Source organism: Ranitomeya imitator, chromosome 7, assembly GCF_032444005.1.
Source record: "Ranitomeya imitator isolate aRanImi1 chromosome 7, aRanImi1.pri, whole genome shotgun sequence".
Classification (NCBI taxonomy): domain Eukaryota; kingdom Metazoa; phylum Chordata; class Amphibia; order Anura; family Dendrobatidae; genus Ranitomeya; species Ranitomeya imitator.
In genome coordinates, this window is record NC_091288.1 from 14,686,817 (window position 1) to 14,702,310 (window position 15,494).

Sequence of the window (15,494 nt, forward strand, 5' to 3'; positions counted from 1 at the left end):
AGAGCAGTGGGAAGGATGGGTCCCAGAGCGGAGGATCGTCCGCAGAGATGACAGAGCAGCGGGGTGGATGGGTCCCAGAGCGGAGGATCGTCCGCAGAGATAAGATAGAGCAGCGCGGTGGATGGGTCCCAGAGCAGAGGATCGTCCGCAGAGACAAGACAGAGCAGCGGGGTGGATGGGTCCCAGAGCGGAGGATCGTCCGCAGAGATGACAGAGCAGCGGGGTGGATGGGTCCCAGAGCGGAGGATCGTCCGCAGAGATAAGACAGAGCAGCGAGGTGGATGGGTCCCAGAGCAGAGGATCGTCCGCAGAGACAAGACAGAGCAGCGGGGTGGATGGGTCCCAGAGCGGAGGATCGTCCACAGAGATAAGACAGAGCAGCGGGGTGGAAGGGTCCCAGAGCGGAGGATCGTCCGCAGAGATAAGACAGAGCAGTGGGAAGGATGGGTCCCAGAGCGGAGGATCGTCCGCAGAGATGACAGAGCAGCGGTGTGGATGGGTCCCAGAGCGGAGAATTGTCCGCAGAGAAGACAGAGCAAGGGGGTGGATGGGTCCCAGAGCGGAGAATTGGCCGCAGACACAAGACAGAGCAGTGGGAAGGATGGGTCCCAGAGCGGAGGATTGTCTACAGAGATAAGACAAAGCAGCGGGGTGGATGGGTCCCAGAGTGGAGAATCGTCTGCAGAGACAAGACAGAGAAGGGGGTGGATGGGTCCCAGAGCGGAGGATCGTCTGCAGAGATAAGACAGAACAACAGGAAGGATAGGTCCCAGAGCGAAGAACCGGCCGCAGACACAAGACAGAGCAGCGGGGTGGATGGGTGGATGGAGGCGTCAGCTCACATGGTCACATTACAGTGAGTAACAGATCTCAGCCACGAGCGGCCACAGAGACAAGACAGAGCAGTGGGAAGGATGGGTCCCAGAGCGGAAAATCGGCCGCAGAGACAAGACAGAGAAGGGGGTGGATGGGTCCCAGAGCGGAGGATCTTCCGCAGAGACAAGACAGAGAAGGGGGTGGATGGGTCCCAGAGCGGAGAATCGGCCGCAGAGACAAAATAGAGAAGGGGGTGGATGGGTCCCAGAGCGGAGAATCGTCCGCAGAGACAAGACAGAGCAGCGGGAAGGGTGGGTCTGGAGCATCAGAGGATGGGCTGCAGGATTGGAGAATGGACCTCAGGAGACAAGACAGAGCAGCGGAGTGGATGGGTCCCAGAGCTGAGGATCGTCCACAGAGATAAGACAGAGCAGCGGACAGGATGGGTCCCAGAGTGGAGAACCGGCCACAGAGACAAGACAGAGCAGCGTAGGATGGGCAGCAGGATCGGATAATGGGCCCCAGGAGACAAGACAGAGCAGCAGGGAGGAGGGTGGTCACCGTTTCAAAGTTCAGCAAGGAGTCCACAGCCCGAGATTTGGCCTCGTTGTCTCTGGTGTTCATGTCCCGCCGGTACTTAGTCCTCCATTCAGTGATGATGATGGTCAGGGCTAAAAACCGGAAAGAAAAAGATTAAGAAGCGACAATTCCCAGTCCCCATTGTCTTTAACCTCTGAGTTCCCGATTATCAGCCCCCATTGCCCAGAAGTTTCGTTTATAAGGCTCGCCAGCACAATTGGCAACGTTTACTGAGTGTAATATTCCCGGCTTCTAGATTTCAGAGACTAAAGTTCCCAGCCCCATCACTTAATATTTATGCTCCGAGACTCCCGGCCTCCATTGCCCCCTGAATATCACAGATGAGGACAATGGTCACAGATAGGTTTCTGCATGAAGTCGCTGCACAGAAGTCTTTCGTTGCTCGATTTTGGTGCATTGAGCAGATTATTAAGAATGTGAGGTCAATTTTCTGAGACAGATTTCAGGCAGATCAGCTCCCATTTCACTCACCAATTCTGATCTGATTGGACAGAGATTGGTCAGATATCGCTACATATAAATGCGCCCTAAGAATCTAAACTTGATCACCTAAAACGTGAAGGTCTCCAGCGTATGTGATTTCGGGGGTCTAGAAATTTCTACTGTTGAATGAATACACATTAACGGCATGTGAACCCCGGTCCCTAAAGGTCTCACCATCAAGGGAAAATCATTTTCAAATAAAGAAAGATCAAAAGTAAGCAAACTCCCTTCACCGACGCCCCACTGGGGTCTATCGCCTGCGGCAGCAATGGTCTCAAAACAGACATGTAGCAGGTCACCGCTGCAAACACTGACTGGCTGCAGCGGTCACGTATCTCTGTGTTGTCAGGTGATTGGTACAGAAGGTTGAGAACGGGGATGGACCAGGGCAGAAGTGTTGGGGGATTGGTGCTGTATCAATATTTATTTTTCTTGCTTTAAGCAAAAGATTTGGGGGGTCCAAAATTCCCAGCCCCCATTACCAAAAGTTTTGGTGTCAATGATATGGGGGGGTCGATCTCCAAAATACTTACTCAGGTACAAGGTCATACAGACAAAAATGATGAGTCCAAACCAGGCGTTGAAGGAGGAGGTGAAGTAGACGATGCCGATGATAATATCCGCGATGGTGGGCAGGATGCTGAACACAATATAACTGCAGAGAGACACATCCCCCCGTCACTGACATGTGGCTCCAGCCACGCGGCCCCACACAGCCAAACTCCGGGGTCCTTACCTTAAGAGGCTATTGATGCTGCTGGTTCCTCTGTCCACGCTACGCAACACTTCACCCGTTTTACGCCCGAGATGCCAGCGCAGAGACAGGGCGTGCAGGTGGGCGAACAGGCGGATCTGCACCTCGCGGTTTGTGAACTGCTGCACCCGGATCCACAAGAAGGTGCGGAGGTTACTGACAAAACCTGTCGCTCCTACAGGAAGGGGGAAAAAAATCAGCGGCCAAAAACCTCAGCAAGTCCGAAAGTGAAGGGGCAAGTAGAAGGTCATTATATTGTCTGGGGTCCGGCCCGAGAGCCCAACTCGGATTTATGGTGTTTGATCAATTTTAGGGACTCGGTCTGAAAACTAAATTATTTTCTGGGTCTGAAACCAGATTAAAAATAATTTAAACACCAGTCCCCAAAAATGAGTGCTCTGGTCTAGGGTGGAATACATTTTAGGGTTCTGATTCTTTTCCGGGGTTTGGTTCGGCGTCTCTTCCAGGGTCGGATCAATGTTAGGGGTCTGAATATTTTATTAATTTGGTCTGGGATTATATTTATTTTAGGTGACTGATCTGGGTTCTGATTAATTTTAGGGCCCTGGTCTGGGGTATAAATTATTTTAGCGGTCAATCTGGGGTTGAATTCTTCTTAGAGGTCTTGTATGATTAATTCTAGGGGTCCGATTAAGGGCCTGAATGAGTTTAGGGGTCTTATTTGATTACCTAAATATTTCTAAAACCTGAAATATGTATGGTTGGTGTTCAGTTTACCTGAATGCAGACCCCCTTACATCCTACAGTGAGACAGGCGTGATTGGTTACAATGTATCACTGCATTGTCACACTGTATCAGATGCTGATACATTACCCGCCCCTCCACCTGCGGCCTCGGACATTACCCGCCCCTCCTCCCGCGGCCTCGGACATTACCCGCCCCTCCTCCCGCGGCCTCGGACATTACCCGCCCCTCCACCCGAGGCCTCGGACATTACCCGCCCCTCCACCCGCGGCCTCAGACATTACCCGCCCCTCCACCCGCGGCCTCGGACATTACCCGCCCCTCCTCCCGCGGCCTCGGACATTACCCGCCCCTCCTCCCGCGGCCTCGGACATTACCCGCCCCTCCACCCGAGGCCTCGGACATTACCCGCCCCTCCTCCCGCGGCCTCGGACATTACCCGCCCCTCCACCCGAGGCCTCGGACATTACCCGCCCCTCCACCCACGGCCTCGGACATTACCCGCCCCTCCACCCACGGCCTCGGACATTACCCGCCCCTCCACCCGAGGCCTCGGACATTACCCGCCCCTTCACCCGCGGCCTCAGACATTACCCGCCCCTCCACCCGAGGCCTCGGACATTACCCGCCCCTCCACCCGCGGCCTCAGACATTACCCGCCCCTCCACCCACGGCCATTACCCGCCCCTCCACCCGCGGCCTCAGACATTACCCGCCCCTCCACCCACGGCCTCGGACATTACCCGCCCCTCCACCCGAGGCCTCGGACATTACCCGCCCCTTCACCCGCGGCCTCAGACATTACCCGCCCCTCCACCCGAGGCCTCGGACATTACCCGCCCCTCCACCCGCGGCCTCAGACATTACCCGCCCCTCCACCCACGGCCATTACCCGCCCCTCCACCCGCGGCCTCGGACATTCCCCGCCCCTCCACCTGCGGCCTCAGACATTACCCGCCCCTCCTCCCGCGGCCTCGGACATTACCCGCCCCTCCACCCGCGGCCTCGGACATTACCCGCCCCTCCACCCGAGGCCTCGGACATTACCCGCCCCTCCACCCGCGGCCTCAGACATTACCCGCCCCTCCACCCACGGCCTCGGACATTACCCGCCCCTCCACCCGCGGCCTCGGACATTACCCGCCCCTCCACCCGCGGCCTCGGACATTCCCCGCCCCTCCACCTGCGGCCTAGGACATTACCTGCCCCTCCACCCACGGCCTCGGACATTACCCGCCCCTCCACCCGCGGCCTCGGACATTCCCCGCCCCTCCACCTGCGGCCTAGGACATTACCTGCCCCTCCACCCGCGGCCTCGGACATTCCCCGCCCCTCCACCCGCGGCCTCGGACATTCCCCGCCCCTCCACCCGCGGCCTCGGACATTCCCCGCCCCTCCACCTGCGGCCTAGGACATTACCTGCTCCTCCACCCTGAAGCAGCTTCAGCAGGACATAGATGCAGACGGTGAAGGCCAGTGCGTGCCACGCCGAGCCATCCGTCAGCTCGTCCACTGTTACAAGAGACAGAATATACACACTTACATCACACAGCCGGAAAGTTTTGCAGCTTATTAACACACTTCAACATGTTTTAACCCTCTTACAACAGTTTTCTGGCTAAAATTGGTGCATATTGTTGGCCCCGCCATACTTATGCAATTATTTGCAACTTTTTCCGTTTTTTTGTTTTTTTATAAAAGTTGGTGAAGCAGAGCAAAAGTAGGTGCAAATCTGTGCCAGCCTTTATGAAGAGGCCTGTGCCGTGGAATTTTCCAGCGTGAGACAGAAGATATTCACCATTTTCCTGATCTCTACTTATCGTCAGTGAGCGACAATATACTGCTCAAAAAAATATAGGGAACCCTAAAATCTCACATCCGAGAGATCACGGAGATATTCCAGTTACAAATCTTTATTCATTACACAGTGGAATGCGCTGAGAACAACGGAGCAAACATATAATCAATGTCAGTCAGGTCTGGGGACCGGGCGGGCCAGTCCATAGCTTCAATGCCTTCATCTTGCAGGAACTGCTGACACACTCCAGCCACATGAGGTCTGGCATTGTCCTGCATTAGGAGGAACCCAGGGCCAACCGCACCAGCATATGGTCTCACAGGGGGTCTGAGGATCTCATCTTGGTACCTAATGGCAGTCAGGCTACCTCTGGCGAACACATGGAAGGCTGTGCGGCTCCCCAAAGAAATGCCACCCCACACCATTACTGACTCACTGCCAAACCGGTCATGATGAAGGATGTTGCAGGCAGCAGATCGCTCTCCACGGCGTCTCCAGACTCTGTCACGTCTGTCACATGTGCTCAGTGTGAACCTGCTTTCATCTGTGAAGAGCACAGGGCGCCAGTGGTGAATTTGCCAATCCTGGTGTTCTGTGGCAAATGCCAAGCGTCCTGTACGGTGTTGGGCTGTGAGCACAACCCCTATCTGTGGACGTCGGGCACTCAGACCATCCTCATGGAGTCGGTTTCTAACCGTTTGTGCAGACACATTCACATTTGTTTCCTGCTGGAGGTCATTTTGCAGGGCTCTGGCAGTGCTCCTCCTGTTCCTCCTTGCACAAAGGCTGAGGTAGAGGTACTGCGGCTGGGTTGTTGCCCTCCTACGGCCCCCTCCACATCTCCTGGTGTACTGGCCTGTCTCCTGGTGTCTGCTCCATGCTCCGGATACTGTGCTGACAGACACAGCTACCCTTCTTGCCACAGCTCACATTGATGTGCCATCCTGGATGAGCTGCACTACCTGAGCCATTTGTGTGGGTTGTAGACACCGCCTCATGCTACTGTACCTCTAGAGGTGAGAGCAATGATAAAATGCAAAAGTGACCAAAACAACAGCCAAAAAGGATGAGCACAGAGAAATGGTCTGTGGTCACCCCCTGCAGAATAACTCCTTTATAGGGGTTGTCTTGCTAATTTGCGATCATTTCTAGCTGTTGTCTGTTCCATTTGCAGAACAGCAGGAGAAATAGATTCACAATCAGTGATGCTTCATAACTGGACAGGCTGATTTCACAGAAGTGACTGACTTGGAGTTACTTTGCGTTTTTGTTTTTTTTAAGCGTTCCCTTTATTTTTTGAGCAGTGTAGTTTTTACATACAAAAGGCTGAAAACGGCTCCTGATAATGTGCAGCTCACACAGGTGCAGAGCTCGTTACAGTGTATCAGAGACACAATCAGGACGGGTTTTCAGTCTCTGAATGTAACCTATGAATGTTGGCTATTCACTGACAGAGAGCAGAGATCCTGAGCGGAGAGATCAGAGTGGAGCAATGGCGGCCTCTCACCTATATTCTTGTAGTATATAGGGACAAAGACATTGATGACTCGTTCCAGCCCCATCAGTCCCATGCAGAAGAGAACCACAAGTTGCAGCAGAATGTTCCCTCGAGGCCACATGTACTGTACGACGAGACGGATCTTCTTCCAGAAATCCTGCCACGTGGATGCATTTGGGTTTCTCAAGAGCGGCTGATAAAAGAGAATGATAGCAGATGAGACAATAAATAAATTACCGTGGTTTGCAACCAGCATTGCTGCAGCCGTCATAAAACTACAACTCCCAGCATGCTCTCAGTGGCCCCATCCCAACGGCTGTAATGTCGCAGCTTGACGACCACCAACCTGTGGCTATTGCCTTGTCCTTCCCTCCATGCTTTACACTGCAGCCCTGCTCATTCAGTTCAGCTAATTATAGCTACAAGCACATGAAAACCGCAGCACACCCATCTAATACTCTATTACCACCGCTATCGGTAATCTCTGCAGATTTCAGTGCTGCATGCAAAACGACAGAAAGCACATGGTAACCCAGCGGACGCAAGGTAAATCAAATGCATCAGGTCACAGTCGTATCGGCCACATCCAGCAGAAATGGACGCTCAACATTAAGAGAAACCAGAAATCCAACGTGAATGTAACCTGAGAAAACCGATAATCAGGGAGCGGCCACACACGTAGCAGAGGCGAGTTTGTAATGTTGCACATCACGACACGAAAGAAAGATAACGATGGGGGAGAACAATGTAACAATGTGCCGAATCAATAACTCAGCTCTTACAGACAAAGACAGCTACACACAAAGGAAACCCTGGTGCCCTGGTATCAAGACCACTGGAGATAAACACCGCCACTCACCATGATCCAGCTGAAACCTGGACCATCCGCGCTACAACCGCTGCTCTATCCGGGATGTAGTGCCGGCGATAGCAAAACAACATAATCCCCTGTGCAAGACACGAGGCTATTGAGGGGTCTGTTAGCACTACAGCGACCCCTCTATGTGCAGAGACCCCTGAGAATGATCTGCAGGGGCAGTATTATAGCAATTATATTCTTGTACATAGGGGCAGTATTATAGTAGTTATATTCTTGTACATAGGGGGCAGTATTATAGTAGTTATATTCTTGTACATAGGAGCAGTATTATAGTAGTTATATTCTTGTACATAGGGGCAGTATTATAGTAGTTATATTCTTGTACATAGGGGCAGTATTATAGTAGTTATATTCTTGTACATAGGGGGCAGTATTATAGTAGTTATATTCTTGTACATAGGGGGCAGTATTATAGTAGTTATATTCTTGTACATAGGAGCAGTATTATAGCAATTATATTCTTGTACATAGGGGCAGTATTATAGTAGTTATATTCTTGTACATAGGGGGCAGTATTATAGTAGTTATATTCTTGTACATAGGAGCAGTATTATAGTAGTTATATTCTTGTACATAGGGGCAGTATTATAGTAGTTATATTCTTGTACATAGGGGCAGTATTATAGTAGTTATATTCTTGTACATAGGGGGCAGTATTATAGTAGTTATATTCTTGTACATAGGGGGCAGTATTATAGTAGTTATATTCTTGTACATAGGGGGCAGTATTATAGTAGTTATATTCTTGTACATAGGGGCAGTATTATAGTAGTTATATTCTTGTACATAGGGAGCAGTATTATGGTAGTTATATTCTTGTACATAGGGGCAGTATTATAGTAGTTATATTCTTGTACATAGGGGCAGTATTATAGTAGTTATATTCTTGTACATAGGGGCAGCATTATAGTAGTTATATTCTTGTACATAGGGGCAGTATTATAGTAGTTATATTCTTGTACATAGGGGGCAGTATTATAGTAGTTATATTCTTGTACATAGGGGCAGTATTATAGTAGTTATATTCTTGTACATAGGGGCAGTATTATAGTAGTTATATTCTTGTACATAGGGGCAGTATTATAGTAGTTATATTCTTGTACACAGGGGCAGTATTATAGTAGTTATATTCTTGTACATAGGGGCAGTATTATAGTAGTTATATTCTTGTACATAGAGGCAGTATTATAGTAGTTATATTCTTGTACATAGGGAGCAGTATTATAGTAGTTATATTCTTGTACATAGGGGCAGTATTATAGTAGTTATATTCTTGTACATAGGAGCAGTATTATCGTAGTTATATTCTTGTACATAGGGGCAGTATTATAGTAGTTATATTCTTGTACATAGGAGCAGTATTATCGTAGTTATATTCTTGTACATAGGGGCGGTATTATAGTCGCTATATTCGTGATCATCGCTATTTCAATCATCAAATATTCAGTAATATTATATCGTCTTTTCTCACCTGCGTGTTCTCAATATCTCTTTCATCTTCATTGATGAGGATAATGTATGGCTTGGGTGGTCGTCCTGGGGCCATAAATCCCAGTGTGAAGAGGAACAATGTGCAGAGGTATCGTAGAGTCCACAGGCCGAACTGCACCTGTAAATGAAAACATTGTCAGTTCCTCCAGTAATCTGAGCCGCAGTACCCAGGAGTGGCCACTACTCAGTGTATGGCGCTGTGATGACATAGTAACATAGTAACATAGTTAGTAAGGCCGAAAAAAGACATTTGTCCATCCAGTTCAGCCTATATTCCATCATAATAAATACCCAGATCTACGTCCTTCTACAGAACCTAATAATTGTATGATACAATATTGTTCTGCTCCAGGAAGACATCCAGGCCTCTCTTGAACCCCTCGACTGAGTTCGCCATCACCACCTCCTCAGGCAAGCAATTCCAGATTCTCACTGCCCTAACAGTAAAGAATCCTCTTCTATGTTGGTGGAAAAACCTTCTCTCCTCCAGACGCAAAGAATGCCCCCTTGTGCCCGTCACCTTCCTTGGTATAAACAGATCCTCAGCGAGATATTTGTATTGTCCCCTTATATACTTATACATGGTTATTAGATCGCCCCTCAGTCGGTCGTCTTTTTTCTAGACTAAATAATCCTAATTTCGCTAATCTATCTGGGTATTGTAGTTCTCCCATCCCCTTTATTAATTTTGTTGCCCTCCTTTGTACTCTCTCTAGTTCCATTATATCCTTCCTGAGCACCGGTGCCCAAAACTGGACACAGTACTCCATGTGCGGTCTAACTAGGGATTTGTACAGAGGCAGTATAATGCTCTCATCATGTGTATCCAGACCTCTTTTAATGCACCCCATGATCCTGTTTGCCTTGGCAGCTGCTGCCTGGCACTGGCTGCTCCAGGTAAGTTTATCATTAACTAGGATCCCCAAGTCCTTCTCCCTGTCAGATTTACCCAGTGGTTTCCCATTCAGTGTGTAATGGTGACATTGATTCCTTCTTCCCATGTGTATAACCTTACATTTATCATTGTTAAACCTCATCTGCCACCTTTCAGCCCAAGTTTCCAACTTATCCAGATCCATCTGTAGCAGAATACTATCTTCTCTTGTATTAACTGCTTTACATAGTTTTGTATCATCTGCAAATATCGATATTTTACTGTGTAAACCTTCTACCAGATCATTAATGAATATGTTGAAGAGAACAGGTCCCAATACTGACCCCTGCGGTACCCCACTGGTCACAGCGACCCAGTTAGAGACTATACCATTTATAACCACCCTCTGCTTTCTATCACTAAGCCAGTTACTAACCCATTTACACACATTTTCCCCCAGATCAAGCATTCTCATTTTGTGTACCAACCTCTTGTGCGGCACGGTATCAAACGCTTTGGAAAAATCGAGATATACCACGTCCAATGACTCACCGTGGTCCAGTCTATAGCTTACCTCTTCATAAAAACTGATTAGATTGGTTTAACAGGAGCGATTTCTCATAAACCCATGCTGATATGGAGTTAAACAGTTATTCTCATTGAGATAATCCAGAATAACATCCCTCAGAAACCCTTCAAATATTTTACCAACAATAGAGGTTAGACTTATTGGCCTATAATTTCCAGGTTCACTTTTAGAGCCCTTTTTGAATATTGGCACCACATTTGCTATGCGCCAATCCTGCGGAACAGACCCTGTTGCTATAGAGTCACTAAAAATAAGAAATAATGGTTTATCTATTACATTACTTAGTTCTCTTAGTACTCGTGGGTGTATGCCATCCGGACCCGGAGATTTATCTATTTTAATCTTATTTAGCCGGTTTCGCACCTCTTCTTGGGTTAGATTGGTGACCCTTAATATAGGGTTTTCATTGTTTCTTGGGATTTCACCTAGCATTTCATTTTCCACCGTGAATACCGTGGAGAAGAAGGTGTTTAATATATTAGCTTTTTCCTCGTCATCTACAACCATTCTTTCCTCACTATTTTTTAAGGGGCCTACATTTTCAGTTTTTATTCTTTTACTATTGATATAGTTGAAGAACAGTTTGGGATTAGTTTTACTCTCCTTAGCAATGTGCTTCTCTGTTTCCTTTTTGGCAGCTTTAATTAGTTTTTTAGATAAAGTATTTTTCTCCCTATAGTTTTTTAGAGCTTCAATGGTGCCATCCTGCTTTAGTAGTGCAAATGCTTTCTTTTTACTGTTAATTGCCTGTCTTACTTCTTTGTTTAGCCACATTGGGTTTTTCCTATTTCTAGTCCTTTTATTCCCACAAGGTATAAACCGCTTACACTGCCTATTTAGGATGTTCTTAAACATTTCCCATTTATTATCTGTATTCTTATTTCTGAAGATATTGTCCCAGTCTACCAGATTAAGGGCATCTCTAAGCTGTTCAAACTTTGCCTTCCTAAAGTTCAGTGTTTTTGTGACTCCCTGACAAGTCCCCCTTGACCGAGCTTGGTATGGTGGCTCCAGGCGTGGATTGAGCGGTGGAGGTGGCGGGTGATGAACCTCCGCTGATCTGTATCCTGACGATAGATTATCAGTCTCAGCACTGGAATACCCCTTTAATGTACTCCTATGGACGTGGCTGTTGTGCTACAATTGCTGATGTAGCAGTTACCATACTCTGGTCCTGTGCGGAGAACGACATCAGGTCCGTATCTGTAAGTAATGTATGTATAGAGGTCGCAGGGCTCACCTTCTGGGGCACGTTGTCCATCGATGTCCACCACCAGTGCGGACTCATCCACGATATAAAGGCTAAGTTCTCTGCAGCAAAGGCCAGCGCCCAAAACAAAAGGAGCACCACCCCGTGGCCCCTGCTCCGCTCTCGCTCCAGGGCCCGCGTCCGCTCCAAATGAAGCAGCCAGATGCTGAAGCCCCATGCCCCTGCGGACAGGCAGCCGTGTACTATCATGTAGCCATACAGGACCGCCGTGCCGGCCGCCTGCCAGATCAGCCCTCCCAGGGCCTGGCATATCAGCACAATGGTCAGTGCCAGCTGCAGGCGGTACAGACGAGACTTGGGGACATACTTGGGCTCCATTGTCCGGCTATGCTTGGCATAGAAGACGGACTGCAAGGTCCCCAGTAGAAAAGAGAAGCTGAGAAGAACAGATGGGACCAAGGTGAAGTAAAAACAAGGAGACAGTCCATGGTCCATCCAGGCCTGGGACACGCTGCCATTGTGCTCACAGTAACTTCCTAGCACTGCCATCCTTCCAACACGAGTCAAATGCCTAAAAAATACAAGTATCATTACTTAGTTATGTTTAAGAGACAGTTATGGAATTACACAAAAAGAAACGTTTATGTCTTGCACAATGAAAGTTTCTCCGATTTTCCATTATACCTTGTGTATAATATCCTCACCACTTTCAAGAACTCTGCTTGCTGTCAGTGGGAGAAAAGCATTCCTTGATGACAAACGCGCGTCGGGGTGTGCGCCGCACTCACCTCTCTGACCACCCAGGTAATCTTCCTCACATTGGTACCATTTTATCTCCATATGGCTACGATATATTATTTATCAGTGTGTATGCGGCACGGTGGCGCAGTGGTTAGCACAGCAGCCTTGCAGCGCTGGAGTCCTGGGTTCAAACCCCACCAAGGACAACATCTGCAAAGAGTTTGTATGTTCTCCCCGTGTTTGCGTGGGTTTCCTCCAGGTACTCCGGTTTCCTCCCACATTCCAAAGACATACTGATAGGGAATTTAGATTGTGAGACCCATCGGGGACAGCAATGATAATGTGTGCAAAATGTAAAGCGCTGCGGAATATGTTAGCGCTATATAAAAATAAAGATTATTATTATTATGTGGTTTTACTTTTCTAAGTATTGTTTTTTTCTCTATTTCATTTGGACATTGCATTCGGTATTTTCCTCCTCGTCTGCCTTCTGTCAGATGTACGGTATATATTGGCAGTATTGCCCGATGTTACACCTCCAGTATAAGGACATATAGAATACGGTAGGTAAAGTCGCCTGCTTACTCCCATTCTAAAGGAATAATATACAGCACAATATAGAATCCTAGAATGTTAGCGTTGGAAGGGACCTCAATGTCAAAAGAGGGATAAGAAGAGACTTAATAGCTGTCTAGAAATATCTGAAGGGCTGTCACAGTTTAGAGGGATCATTACTATTCTCATTTGCACATGGAAACACGAGAAGCAATGGGATGAAACTGGAAACTGAAAGGGAGAAGATACAGATTAGATATTAGAAAAATATTTTTTTTGCAGCTTAACATTCCCAGATCCTTTACCCGTTCCTCGTAGGACATACAGTCCTTTCACCATCTTGGTGGCTCTTCTCTGAACTAGCTCCAGTTTTTCCAATGTAATTTTTAAAATGGGGAGCCCAGAACTGGACACAGTATTCCAGATGAGGCCTGACCAAGGAGGAGTAGAGGGGGATAATTACTTCACGTGATCTAGACTCTGTGCTTCTCTTTAATACATCCTAGAACTGTGTTTGCCTTTTTTGCTGCTGCATCACACTGTTGACTCATGTACAGTCTGTGATCTATTAGTATACCCAAGTCTTTTTCACACGTGCTGTTGCTTAGTTCTATTCCTCTCATTCTATAGATGTAATTTTTGTTTTTCTTGCCCAGGTGTAGAATCTTGCAATTCTCTTGTTAAATACCATTCTATTAGTCGCTGCCCATTGTTCAAGCTTATCTAGATCCTTCTGAATCCTCTGTCTTCTCTAGTATTAGCTATCCCTCCTAGCTTTACATCATCTGATTAGTTTACCTTCAGTTCTTTTATTTATATCATTTATAAAATTGTTGAACAACACTGGGAACAGGACAGAGCCTTGTGGTACCCACTTGAAACATTGTGGTTGCCTATCCATAGGAACACACATCTAAGAATTCCCAGATGAAGCCGAAAGGGCGAAACTTACTACATATGCCAAGCTTAAAAGTTGTATCCCATACACAGAAAATCCCACCCCTTGCTCCAGCGGTGCCTGCCGGACCAGAAGAGACGACATCCTGACCACCAGTCATCTGAACCTGTAGCCAATCAGTGGCCTCAGTGGTCAGGTCATTGTGGGTGGTCACGGTGTGATCTTTTCTGCTCCAGCAGAGATGGTTGGAGCAGCAGTGCTGGAGCAGAGGGCGGATTCTGGAAAAGGTTTTGGCTTTTTTTTTCTTCTTAGCTTATCTGTTCTCTCCTATAGTCCGGTCTCACCCGTCCGATATTCACGGTTGGAGTACAGACTGCGATGTCCAGACCGGCTGCGAGGCATGTACTCTAGAGACTATGGCGTTCAAGTCAAAAGACCCCCGGCAGGTCCGGACATGGTGGTCTGTGTGAGCGTCACTTCTGTAGGAACCACTATGTGGACTATAATGGTGAATACATGGATTGTGACCAGGCAGGCTAACTTATTTCCTATTTTGTGTTTGCTTTTCCTCCCCTGTGAGTGATAACAGGAGAATGCTCCCTCCAGGATGATGCATTTTGCGACCAGTCATGATGAGGTCAGCATTTTACATGGACGGGGAGGGACGTAATATGGACACCATTAGCGGAATTCACTATGTGAACAATACAGCGGCACGTCATGGTTGTGTAATGTTATTATTGTGTGACCTCGTTTTCTTGCAACCGGTTTATAGGTTTATAGGTGGGAACTCACCAAAAGATCGTGTTACTGTATGTGATGCCAGAAAAATCCTGGCCATAGATATTACATAACTGCTACCGAATATTGCGTCCGTGCCAACCCCCCCCCCCCCCGATCCGGCACAGGTACCGGCTTGTGTATGGACTGTAGGAGTATACAGCAGCTTTACCCGCAGGTAGTGGGTATATAGTAACCTTTATAGAGGACTATCCAAGATATAGTCACTTATGTAATGAAAAACAAAAAACTTTACGTATTGCATAAACTAAAAGATAGAGATAAGCAAATCAATTCCCACGACCACGTCATTATTCCGTGGCTGCCGGATGGGAGCCCAGCCAACCTCTCTGTACCTGCTGGCATCTCCAGTTAGTCTCCTGAGATTGTGCCGAGCTGCAAATTAGAAGAGGAGCCGGAGACCCCCGCAGGCAGGAGGAGGATCGCAGCGCTCCCACCTGGCGGTCACATGAACGCTGCTCCAGGGCTCTGCAAATGTATTCACTCCCCTCTATACTAAGAGACTATGTAACAAAAATAAGTGACAAGTGTCAGCGGAATCCCACATACAAGTGATAATGGGATAAATTCATGAAAACAAATGGAAGCCTAGCCAAAACAATAAGGGACAGGACAACTATACAAAGTCCCATACACACCTGGAATAAGGGGTAACAGAAAGGAAGACCCGAACCCGGACTATAACGATCAGATGTCTGCAGATAGATTCTAGACTATATGCAAAATATAGGGATGAATACGCAGTGACCGCAGCTTAATCACAAAACAGACATTTTTTTTTTAGTTGCAGAAAATGTGTC

At 47.8% G+C, this 15,494-nt stretch overlaps 1 protein-coding gene across 1 annotated transcript in view; it reads right to left on the minus strand.

Moving 5' to 3' along the window:
- ABCB6 (ATP binding cassette subfamily B member 6 (LAN blood group)) overlaps positions 1-15,494 on the minus strand; it is a 33,317-nt gene that overhangs the window by 12,092 nt on the left and 5,731 nt on the right. Inside the window, exons 2-8 of the mRNA XM_069732761.1 lie at positions 11,730-12,270; positions 9,007-9,144; positions 6,665-6,848; positions 4,779-4,871; positions 2,636-2,828; positions 2,433-2,554; positions 1,378-1,487 (exon numbers count right to left, since the gene is read on the minus strand). Coding sequence (XP_069588862.1) covers positions 1,378-1,487; positions 2,433-2,554; positions 2,636-2,828; positions 4,779-4,871; positions 6,665-6,848; positions 9,007-9,144; positions 11,730-12,248 — 1,359 coding nt within the window. The 5' untranslated portion in view covers positions 12,249-12,270. The remainder of the gene's footprint in view (positions 1-1,377; positions 1,488-2,432; positions 2,555-2,635; positions 2,829-4,778; positions 4,872-6,664; positions 6,849-9,006; positions 9,145-11,729; positions 12,271-15,494) is intronic.